This window comes from Dama dama, chromosome X (genome assembly GCF_033118175.1).
Source record: "Dama dama isolate Ldn47 chromosome X, ASM3311817v1, whole genome shotgun sequence".
In the NCBI taxonomy this organism is placed as follows: domain Eukaryota; kingdom Metazoa; phylum Chordata; class Mammalia; order Artiodactyla; family Cervidae; genus Dama; species Dama dama.
Genome location: NC_083714.1, coordinates 31,597,769 through 31,610,176, shown reverse-complemented (window position 1 = coordinate 31,610,176; position 12,408 = coordinate 31,597,769). Strand labels below are relative to the sequence as shown.

Genomic DNA, 12,408 nt, shown 5'->3' with positions numbered 1-12,408 from the left:
TAAACCAACCAAACCATCCACAAACGCTTCCCCGTGTGAGGGCCCCTCGGGGAGCTGCCCACAGGCCCGTGCTGCAGGCCCGCTGTGGGGCCAGGTCCACACACGGAGCCGCTCCAGGGAGCCACACGCTATACAATTGGCTTCTAGGATGGAAAAGAAGCATTTTGAGGAAAAACTTCACATTAGTACAAAAAAAAAAAAAAAAAAAAAAAAAAAAAAAAAAAACCATACAGCTGTTTTGTAAGCGCAATAGTCAAAACCCCGTTCCCAAGGCGTGCAGGGTCCGGGTCCCTGCCAGGCCCCACCCTGGGCTCCTCTCCTGAGTGACGCGGGCGGGCGGGGATTGGGCAACGTCATGAAGATGGGATGAGACCCTCAGGGAAACACTACCCTACCCCTCGGTGAGAGAAACGCATTTCACGTGCCAGTTAATCTTCAATCCTAAATTTGGCCTAGAACAACAGCGGGCACGGACGAGTTGAGGTTCAAGTGTGGCTGTGGTGCTGTGTAGTGAGGCTGTCTGTCCTGGGACGTCGGCGCCGCGCGGGGTAGCCGCGGGGCCCGGACGGTCAGTGCGGGCGCAGCGGGTGCTGCAGAGATGGCTCAGTGGTAGGGCGCTCCCTCCCGGGGAGGCCTGTGCGTCTGTTCCCGGGGGGCCGGGGGCAGGGGCCTCCGCCGCTGCCAGGCCCAGCCCTCCGCCCGCCCGTGGCACCCCTGGTCGGACCCAGCCCCAGCCAGGCGCTATTTGCCTTCCGTGACCCTGCGCCAACACCGCCGCCGCCGCCGCCGCCCCTTGGCCTTGCCGGGCCCCGCGCAGGGCTGCTCGGTCTTGGCGCTCCGAGCTGGCTCCGCCTGGAAGTCGTGCTCGCTGCAGTAGGACCGCCCATCCTGCGTGGGGCTGAAGGCTGCCGCGTCCTGGTGCTCCTTGCAGAAGGAGTTGGGGCAGAAGTGGCAGAAGGCAGTGGAGGGTTTGCCACACACGTCACAGTGGTGCCAAGGGCACTCCCACTTCCCGAAGGGCCGCTTGCCCAGGCCCAGGCAGGGCAGGTGGTAGGCCTTGGTGCAGCACTTGCGGTCGCAGAGCACCAGCTGGCCGCCGTCGCCGCAGCGGAAGCACTCGTCCTCCGAAGGCTTCTTCCCTTCGCCCTTCATGCGGCGCCTCCGGGCCTTCTTCCTGCTCTTCTTGCCCTTCTCCTCCGAGGACAAGGGTGCCGACGTCTTCGGCCTGTCACCAAGGAAGCCGCTGCAGTTGGAGGCTCCGCAGCGACACACGGTCTTCTCGTTGCCCAGACAGTCAAGGTTGTAGTTGAAGGTCAACTCTGTCCCTGCAGGAATATCGCACACGGCGAACAGGCCCACACGCGTGTCCCCGTTCACCGTCCACTTGAGGGCCTCGCAGTTGGGCTGGCAGCTGTGGTTCATGAACCGGGAGTAGTTCCCCTTGGGGCCGGCATCGATGATGCGGCCCTTGTCCATGGTGAGCATGTAGAAGTGGGTGATGTCATTCTCGTGCGCACGCTTGATTCTTGCCATGCACTCCTCCTCGTCAATCAGCTCGCCCACATACTCGTTCACAAACTCCCCCTTTCTGATGTCCCTCATGGCCACCAGGCCCCAGCCCTTGCCGTCCGTCTTGATGATCTTGGTCTCGGGGTACTGGCGCTTGGTGAAGCACTGGTTCTGGCAGAACTCGCCCGCGGGGCACACCTGCGGGTGGCACTCGAACATGAGCATGCGGTTCAGGCACTGCGAGTCAGAGCCGCACGGGTTCTCGTCGGTGGGCTTGCAGTTGCACTTGGGGATCTCGGAGATGTCCGCCGTGTGGACCTGCACCTTGCCATAGGGCTTGTTCACCTTGATGTGCTTGTAGGGCGGGGGCCTGCGTTCGCTCTCCTGCGTTTCTCGGGCTTCCCTTTGAAGTTTGATTTCACGGAAACGGGCTTCGGCTTCTTGCAGTGCGTTTTTGAAGACTCTTCCGATCCCTCTGACCCCCTGGTAGCGGCTGCCCCGGTCCCCCTCCATGTACGGGAACACTCGCGCCTGATGCGTCCAGTAATAATCTTTAGACCCAAAGAAAAACACAGGGAATTCTCCAACCTCGTGCTTCATTTTCTGAATATTTGGGGGGACATTTTTGGGATGGCAAACTTCTGCTGGCCACCATCTGTAGTTCCCGAGCTTCACCCAGATGATGTCCTGGAAGTGCAGCTTCTTCCCGGCCCTGCAGTCGTTGCAGAACCAGCTGCCGTCCGGCATCTCGATGCTCAGGCAGTCGGGGTGGAAGGCCGCCGGGCAGGCCTCGCAGCACAGCAGGCTGCCCCCTTTGGAGCACACGAAGCACCAGCTCACGTTGACGTGCGCGTGGTGCCTCTTGCCCTTCCGGGCAGTGAAGTGGTTCGTGCAAATGATGCTGTTGGACGCAATCACCGAGCAGCCCGCGGCCAGACACGCATCCCCTCCGTGGTAGGCGACAGGGCACCGGACACACCGTAGCATCTTACCTTTCGATGGCCTTGGGTTCGAGGGGTTGGAGGCGTGGCAACTCAGGCAGCTGTGAAGCGGGCATCGGAAACCCCGGCTCTCGAACACCGTCAGGGGGAACCTGCGCACGCAGGCCTCGTGGTAGAACTTCCCGCACTGCGACACCACGCAGCGCTTGACGTCGCTCTTGCTCTCCTTACACACAAAGCACGAGTGGATCCCTGAGGTGCACTCGCCACAGAGGAGGCGCCCCTCCGGCCTGCGGGAGAGGCCCAGGCAGGCCAGGTGGAAGGCGCCGCAGCAGGGACCCTCGCACAGCACCAGGCTGCCCGGCTCCTCGCACAGCTGGCACACGTGCTCCTTCCTGGCTGTGGCTCCCCGCTCCGACCTCTTAGAAGAGACGGACGCCTCGGTCTGGGTTTCGTCCGCGCTCTCGTCTGGGGACTCCGGGGGCTCGTCTCCGGGGCCGTCCGAGACCTCGTTCTCAGTTAAGGACGCGGAAGGAGACGAGCTTTTGCTAAAGGTGAGGGTGGTGGCGGTTGCTGCGGGGGCCCGGTGGCGCTTCTTCAGGGGCTTGCAGGCATCAGAGAGGTGTTTCGTGGCTGCCTGGCTCTTCAGCGAGGACGCTGCCTCAAGGGCCTTGCAAGAGTTCGTGGGGGCTGTTTTGTCAGTGATCATCTCTCTCTTCCGCAGGCCGTGCCTGTCGGTCCTCAGCCTCTTCCTGGGGGCCTCCTCAACGTCAGTGTCTTCGCTCAGGTCCTGGGTCCTCTTTGTGTGGTTTCTTTTCTTCCCATTTAAGTTACCAGAGTCTTCTTCGGACTGGGGTGGAGCCACGAGCGCAAACTTGGTGTGATAGCGCGCCTTCTGCTTCTCATTGAGCATGTTCCACTGCGACGCGAGCAGCTCTTCGATCTCCTCGGCAGATGCATCCGGGTGCTCGGCAACCAGGAACTGGAACGCCGCGTCGCCCCTCCTGCTCCTCGGGATGGGGGCCGTGGCCTTCTTCCTGCCCGGGGGGGGGGGGGGGGGCGGGGAGGGCGGGGAACCCCACACCCCTCCTGGAGTCGGCCTCGGCCGTCTTCTGCGGCGTGGCCCGCCCCGGCCCTGGGTCGCCAGGGAGGTTCTCGGCGGAGCCGGACAGTTTGGCCCTCCGTCTCCTCTTGACGGGTGCGCCCTCCTCCCCCGAGGACTTAGGGCTGTCTGCAGCTTCTTCCCCAGCTCCTGAGGGCTCTGCCGCTTCTCCCAGTGACTCCACAGCCACGCCCGCCTCCTTGGCCACGTGGGGGTTGAGGCGGAGCTGGTCCCCCACGTAGAGGAAGGTAAACTTGGCTTACCGCCATGCGCGCGGCGGCCTCAGCCTGAACGAGGCCCATTTCCCACTGGGCCCTCAACTTCCCTGAAATGGGCTTCAACAGCTTAATTTTCTCAGCTTTCGTGGGTGCCTGCTTGGCACTTTCCTGGCATAATTTTTCAAACTGTCCTTCTCCTTCAAAAGCTACAAGGCTCTTCTCAAATATCCAAGCTCTTTCTGGGGCATCACCAAAGAACTGTATGTGATACTGGCGTGCACTCTTTTTCTGACCTTTCAGCTTGGTGTAACTGTGCAGGAGCGGGTGGGCAGAGACCATGCACGGCCACCGGGGTAACCGGACACCTTGGACCACACCAGGTCCCCGACATTGTACTTCAGCAGCTGGTCTTTGTCTCTGCTGCTATTCGGACAGGATTCTCTCTTAGCGGGAATCTTTTTGTCCGTGGGGCTGGAGACCCTGGGCACCAGGGCGGCCTCCACCCGTGCTCCAGCAAAGAGCTGCACTGCGCGCTTCTCTTGCGGCTCCTCCGGGCCTTGTACTCTGGTCTCTGTCCGTCTGCTTCCGAATGGGACATGGCGGCCACACCGTCGCCACATATGGAGGACTCAAAGAGAGGTTTCCCATTCATGTGCTGATTTTCCTGTCATGCGTTGATAGTTATGGCTACCATCTTGCTGGCTTCTAGTTCCCACAGCCACAAGTGGGTGTTTCACGGACCTCCTCTTTCCTTACATTGGATCAAACAAGGAACCCTGCTTATGTTTCTCTACACGTTCATTCCTGTGTGTGGAGAATTAGAAAGCATAGGCTTCCTGGGCCACCAGGGATCTAAAAGGTTAGAATCTACTAAAGATAGATAACCACTAGTTTCTATGCATCTCAGATTCAAACCAACCTGCAAAAACTGCTACTCCTCAATTCTTTCATTCTCCTAATTAGAATTCACTCTCCCTAAGCACTTGTTTTAGTTCTATTTAACAGAAATCTCATTAGGCCTGGTATTACAGTACCTGTCTCTTTCATTGGATTGCTAGTTCCTTATAAAGGGAGATGAGAATGAGTTAACTCCATCATTCCATTTAACCCCATCATTGTGTCTGATATGCAGTGGTATCCAAAAAAGTTTTTACATGAGACTTAATACACTTTTTAAATGATCTGTCTATTGCAAACCAACCTAGTTCTCAATACTGCAGTGATTTTACGAACTGCATATATAGACCCTTGATTCATTTAAAGTTCATTCTTTAAAAAAAAATAAATATCACAGGCCTATTATGTTTCAAACAGTTTGGAAATGGCAGGGAGTTTTAAACATTTCTGGTTTGGAGAGATGTAACACATGCAGTATAGATGTTATATCAGATTCTGGGTCTGGACAGCTTTACTTTGTTGTTGATTAAGCCCCTACCTTACAATCATGTAACAATCTCAAATGAATAAATATCCAAGTGCAAATCTATTCTCCTTCCCTCTAGATCTGTTTCTAGAGCTCTCAATACTCCCTTACACCTCAGCTCTCATGTTTCCCCATATCTCCCACCACATGGTAATAGGAGTGAACTAATCTACCTATTCGAGGGTGGTGGGGAGGAAACTTCAAGGAAGTCTTTTTGGAGGAGGCTGCAATAAAACTGGACCTTGAGGGATAGATAGAGATGAAGGGAAAGATCATCCAGAAAGAGACATTAGTAAAGGCAGGTATAAAAGCAGTGCAGAGAAGTAGTCACCAACTTTACTTTGAATTGGGATTAACTGGTATGAATAGGGTGTTTTCAAAAAGGCAAATTTCTGACACCCCCTCTTTTATCTCCAGAGATTTTGATTAAGGAATTTTTTGCTTGTTTGTTTTTTTTTAAAAAGATGTTCGGTCTCCTTCTATCATCACCAATCTCTTTTACCCATCTGGCTAACTTTGAATTTTTCCTTTCAGTGACTTTCTCTGTACTCTTTCCTGACCATAGGCTGTCCAATTCCTTCCCCTTTCCATTCATGGAGACACGGTGCAGTCTGTCTTTCTTTCCAAAAGCCCTTCTTGAGTGAAGCTGCTAGATGTGTGTTTTCCCTTGTTCTGAACTCTGATCTAAAGCACTGATTGGCCCTACCAAGCATTAAGGGACTGGTCTTTTTTTTTTTAAGATTTTTTTTTGATGTGGAACATTTTTAAAGTCTTTACTGTGTTTGTTACAATATTGCTTTTATTTTTTTGTTTTGATATTTTGACCATGGGGCGTGTAGGATCTTAGTTCTCCCACCAGGGATCGAACCCACACACTCTGCATTGGAAGGCAAAGTCTTAACTAATGAACCACCAGGAAAGTCCCAGGGTACTGGTCTTCTTAACAGCTTATTTTTAGGCAGTGAGAATTCTAGGTTGAGGAAAATCCTAACTGCTTTCAATTTCCTGTAGCACTTTGCATAGTGCCCTCTACATAGTACACACTCAGCAAATATTTACTAAGTTGATTTGGCTTAATGCATCATACTGGCTTTAACCAATACTTTACTTACTAGGTTGCAATGGGGAGTTTTGGGTCCTGAGTATAGGTGTAATCATAAGGATTTCAGTAATGGAAATTGAACATGTTATAAAGGGAATGAATGAAAACAGTGTTTCTTACAGATTTTCTGGCTTGAGTCATGGCCTGAATAGTTTATGATGAATTTAGAACCTATTAATGAAAGACTTCTTGGTAAGGAGAAATAATCTATCTCTGTAATAGTGATTTTCCCTATTAAAGTTGTTAAAGCCAGAAAGTTATGCCAAGTATGTAAGGCTCTGTGTGTGTGTGTGTGTGTGTGTGTGTGTGTGTGTGTGTGTACGTGCATGCATATACTTATGTTTGGATATGTGAAGTATTAACTAAAGAATGTGAATTTTTATGCAAGAATTTATTGCATCTTTAATAAAATTCACACCCAAGAGCTCATATCTTCCATTTTAATATTTTCTTTGATATCACCTTTGAAAGTAAGAGAAGTTCTGTTGTCCTTTCTGAAATTTGATATTTATTCTTAATATTTTGGAGGGGGATTGGAAGAAAAAGAACTCTGGATCAGAGATCCCAATCAATGTGAAGCAAATATGTGGTTATTTTTAAATTTTTCATTTGGGACCAAAAGCCTAAATAATTTTTATATCATTCTGTTCCTGAATCACTGTCTCTTTAGAAGCTTGGGTGTCATTGGGTTCAAGAACAGGTTTTATACACCATTGTCACAATTCCTTTGCATCTTTTTTCATATAGGGAAACCTCTCAGTATCTGGCTTCCCCCTAGGACACACAGGGAGACTGTCTTTAGGCAATGATATAAGAGCCAATGTGGCACTTCAGTATGGTTTTGTTAGTTGCTAGCACTCAATTTTCCAACCCTCTCTTCCACTGTTGACAAGACTGTAGAGGGAAGTGTTGATATGGAGGGCTAATAATAAGTCATCATGTAGAAAACAGCTACTTTGGAGAGTCATATGGACATACAGCACATTTTCCATGAGTAAAATATAAATAAACCTTTGTTGCTAAAAGCAGTGAGAGCAGAGGATTATTTGTTGTTGCAGCATAGACTATCCCATCCTACCACAACCACCAAAGAAATATTTTTTGCCCTTGTGGGGATCACTTTCAGCCAAAAAAAGGAAAACCCCACAAAAAACCATGAGTAATTTCTCTCTTTTGTCTGCACTAGTTCACTAATTTATTCCTTAAATGGCATGAACTGTAAATGGCTGACACAGATAGTAATATTAAGATAATTTAGATATTAAGATAATGATATCTTAATACATTACTTAAATCCTGTATTTAAATGAAAACCTTTCTCTGCTGTGCTTCTGATTCTGAAATGAGGTAGACTAACAACTTTCTTTGAAATCAATCCTATCATGTCTTGCACAGAGTAGACATTCAAGGAATATTTGCTCAACTTGATGTAGTAGTTGTTCAGTGGCTCAGTCATGTCCAACCCTTTGTGACCCCATGGACTGCAGCACGCCAGGCTTCCCTGTGCTTTACCAACTCCTGGAGCTGTGCGATCTCATGTCCATTGAGTCAGTGATGCCATCCAACCATCTCATCCTCTGTCATCCCCTTCTCTTCCTGCCTTCCACCTCTCCCAGCGTCAGGGTCTTTTCCAATGAATCAGCTCTTAGCATCAGATGGCCAAAGTTTTGGAGTTCAGCTTCACTATCAGTCCTTTCAATAAATGTTCAGGATTTATTTCCTTTAGGATTGACTGGTTTGATCTCCTTGCAGTCCAAGGGTCTCTCCAGAGTCTTCTCCATCACCACAGTTCAAAAGCATCAATTCTTGGGTTCTCAACTTGATGTACTATGAGACAGTCCTATTCTAAGGGATCTGACTGTATCTGGAATTTGGACCAGGTTGATCCTTGGAAGAATTTGGGTATAAATGAAATTTGTAACACTTCAGCCTCTCTTCTTCTCCCCCTCCTCTCAATTCTGTAAATCATCCTCTCCCTGTCTACATTCATTTTCTACCAAATATTTGTGTGCTGTACTAAGATCCTTTGGTTAAGAAAGTCAGTTGATCAATACAGTAACAAAAAGGTAGAAATGGAGTCATGTATTACCTTTCCTTGACAGAATAGCATTGTGTTGGGGTAGATCAGTTGTTCTCAAAGTGTAGTGCCTAGCTTCTATAAGCAGCATCAGCATTATCTGGAACCTTGCTAGAAATAGAAGTTTTAAGGCCCCACCACTGACTTAGTGGATAAAACATTATCAAAGTAGAGTCCAGATATCTTTGAAAAACTTTTTAATAAAGAAATCTGTGTTTTAACAAGCTATCCAGATGATACTGTGATACTGAATACAGTAACGTTTGAGAATTTTAGGTAGAAGTTGGAGTTTTTTTATTTTAGAAGTTCATGCAATATAGTAGGTAAATTTGGGGGGCAATAATTCTGCATTTGGAAACTTCTAAATGTATTTCACAACAGCATCATTACATACATAGGAATTTGTCTGTGTAATATGCATGCTTTTCAGATTGAGTGCAGGGCAAGTCATTGGCTTAGCATACACCTAACCCTTTGAGGAGGGAGAATAGTTTTCAGCCTAGTGGACACAATTTCACAACTGCTAGAAGAGGATGAAGATTGAGATTTACTGCTTGTCATGTTCCCTGACATTTCACCATTAGAGATTCATTTCATATTTTCTTATGAAAATATTAGTAGTGTTTAGAGGAGTATAGTTTAATCTAGTATCACCAGTACTCTGCTGAAACCCTGTAGGACTGGCCACAGAGGGATATTTGGAATAAGGAGATAGAATCAAAGAGAAACATTACTTACTGCAGAGTGCTGGTGGCATCTCTGTGCATCATAACTTGTGATGTTGCTATTTGTCTCTCGCTGTGAGCCCGAGAGCCCAAAGCAAAATCCTGATCTGGGCATTCTTCCTCTACCTCTCATTTGCTACTATTTTGGGGATAAACTTCCCAGTCCATTTGTATCCCTTTTTGTTGTTTTGTTGTTCAGTTGCTCAGTCGTATCTGACTCTTTGCAATTCCATAGACTGTGGCATGCCAGGCTTCCCTGTCCTTCACCATCTCCTGGAGTTTGCTCAACCTCATGTCCATTGAGTCAGTGATACCATCCAACCATCTCATCCTCTCATCCACCCTCTTCTTCTCTTGCCCTCAAACTTTCCCAGCATCAGGGTCTTTTCCAATGAGTCGGCTCTTTGTATCAGGTGGCCTTGTAACCCTTTGACAGATAAAAAATATAAAATTACAAAGGGATGTTTATATTACAATAATAAAAATCACATTCTAGAGCATGAAGAGAGGGCCTAGTATATGTTTTATATATAGGAATTGATAAAAAGTCATTTGAAATTGGATTACCACATCCTATGCCGAGCAATTCCCAGCTCACATGCTTTATTCAGTCCATGAATCATCATCAAAAGGTAAATAAAATTAAAAACAAAATTTCTTAAAGTTCCAGGGACTAAATGCAGCTGACATGCCCCTTAGCCTCCAGTTACTTGTTTCCAGCTGACAAGCACGATTATTTTGACAGTAAAGGTGCACAGCATATAATTGAGCAGAACCACACAGTATGTATTTACTTCCTTCTCAAATGCTTCAACATTTACCAGTTACAATTTCAAACAACTTTCAGCCATCAGTACACATCGAAACATAAGGAAAACATTTATTTTGGTTAGTTGGGGTCATTCATCAGAGAAAGGCCCCCATGGAGACTTTGATTTGAATCATATGCAGGCTCTTAAGACAGAAAGCCTTTGTAATTGTAAGCATAGCATGCCAGCTATCTCCAAGCACAGGGAAATGCACGTGGCAGCCATTCAATTGTTAGTTTACTTTGGTATGTGTGGGAAAATGCAACACCCTTCTAGAAAATTTTCTTTTTAGTCTAGCATGAGGAGATGCTAAAACAACCAACATTTGGTATCACCAAAATAGTGAAGAAGTCTTTCTAAAACCCAGACTAACTAAGCAATGCCATTAAATCAAATGTTCAGTATTTATTTTTAAAAAATAGACTACCTAACTCTGGCTAAGAGCTTTGCCTTCCTAGGCCCTCTACTTCTGTGAGGTCTTAGGTGAAGTTAAGGGCACAGAGTATAGGCCATTTGTCTTCTGACCAGTGGCTGGCCAAATATTGGAATAAATCAAGACAGCCACAGTACTTCTGTTATCACAAATGCAACCTTGGGCAGAGCCATTTGCAGAACTCCGTCACCCACAAGTGTGCACAGTCACTTTTCCTTTAATGAAGATGGGCCAGGGTAACTGGTGTAGAAGATGCTTGCCTCAGATTTTTCTCCACTGATATTTCCTGCAGCTGACCATGAGTAGGGACTAACTTCCTCTAAGAGACATGCATTTCATTTTCAGCAATCAGTGTTGTTATGCAAATCCAGAAGCCAACTCTAGGGTCTGATGAAGCCTGGATTCCGAGCCCTCAATCACACTTAAGTTCCTGGCCTCTGCTATCCATTGATTACAGGCATTTTTTTTCCCTCAGTGACTGCTGTGCATTTGAAAAGTCCTCTGTAGGTGGGTATGGGAAGCCCCATAATAGCATCAGCTACTTCACATTGTGCTCCTTTTAGTCTGTGTGTTAAATCTCCCTAAGTCTCAGGATAAGATACTGTACTCCCAGTTCCCGTGCTCATGTGGTAGTGTCCTTAGGGGTCTCATGGTTCTACTGCCAAACGTGTAGGTCAATATACAGCTCACCTGAGGCAGCAGCCAGATGTGGTTCTGAGGCTGTAGTCTTGGCTTACTCACCCACACTGACACATGCAATCTCTGGAAACATTTTCTGATATTTGTGAGGCCATCCTCCCACCTTTAGCGCTATCTCGGGAAAAACAACTGCAGATTCTCTCTGTGACTTCTCATGGTTCAGCTAGGCAAATCAAAGCTTGCAATGCGGAGCCAACAACAGTCTGTCCAGGGATGAGAACATATGTAACAGATAATAGTCAAAGCCCTAACAGTGAACATGTGGTATCGTTGTCACCTAGTTCCTGCCTTGCTGAATGTCTTTTTTCCCCACGCTGCTCCAGCAAAATCCACATGTCACTCATTTAAAAAAGAACTACTTAGTGCCATCAACACCACCTGAACTCTTAATTCTTAAGAAGAAAGAAAGTGTTAGTCACTAAGCATGTCCAACTCTTCACCACCCAATGAACTATAGTCTGCCAGGCTCTGCTGTCCATGGGATTTCCCACTCCAGCGGGTTGCCATTTCCTTCTCCAAGGGATCTTCCTCACCCAGGGATCAAAGTCAGGTCTGATGCATTGTAGGCAGTTTCTCTACCATCTGAGCCACTGGGGAAGACCAAATCCTCCTTAACACCTTTTAAAAGAAAAAGCCATATTCACAGATGGTGATGATAGAGTCACACTAAAGGAAGACAGCGGCTAGTCATTTTGCTTCTGAAGCGTTCCCTTTTTGTCAACAACAGACCTGATTATTTCTGATTTGAGGGAGCTAGCCACGGTGCCTCATTCAGCCAAAGCAGTGGTCCATGAGATTCCCATCATACACTGAACACTTTGTAGGTTTCCATATTTCTTAGCAGATGAGGTGGACCTGGCATAAGAGACTGGTGGCCTCCTCTTCTATTTGGCATGCCTACCTCAGCCAGAAACTCAGCAGGAAAGCTGCTCACACTGGTGCTGGGGACAGGGCTAATTATGATAAATGTTACCCAGCTCCCAATTAGAACCTGGGTATGCCACCTGGCAAGCTCTCCTTTTTTTCTTGGAAACAAAAACATAAGAAATATAGCTTTTGGGGAAAAAAATACTCATTAGTTTCAGCTTGACCTATTATTTCCAGTGCCCCATAGCAAAGAACTTGGATGGTAAGAGCCAGCTGGTAATAGAACTCATAAAAAAAAAAAAATCACACTCTAATATGGGCTCCAAAGCACTTGGAGAAGTGAGATCTGTAGGGACGAAAGAAGTTCCCTACTTTCTGAATTTGAGAAATGTCACCAGCTCTTTGTCAGCCATCCTGGGAACTATACAATCTCACAGGGAAGTTGCTAGCTCCACACACCTTCTTTATTTTTATAATTTTTTGGGGGGAGTGGACCTTTTTTT

The 12,408-nt window shown here is 47.6% G+C and overlaps 1 protein-coding gene across 1 annotated transcript; it reads right to left on the bottom strand.

Annotated features, from left to right (window-relative positions):
* Window positions 1-741: 741 nt before the first annotated feature.
* On the bottom strand, window positions 742-4,422 carry LOC133051883 (histone-lysine N-methyltransferase NSD2-like). Its single transcript, XM_061136555.1, is given in 5 exon segments — window positions 742-3,525; window positions 3,527-3,812; window positions 3,814-4,120; window positions 4,123-4,272; window positions 4,275-4,422. Coding segments are annotated over 5 exon segments (3,675 nt in total).
* Window positions 4,423-12,408: the final 7,986 nt, after the last annotated feature.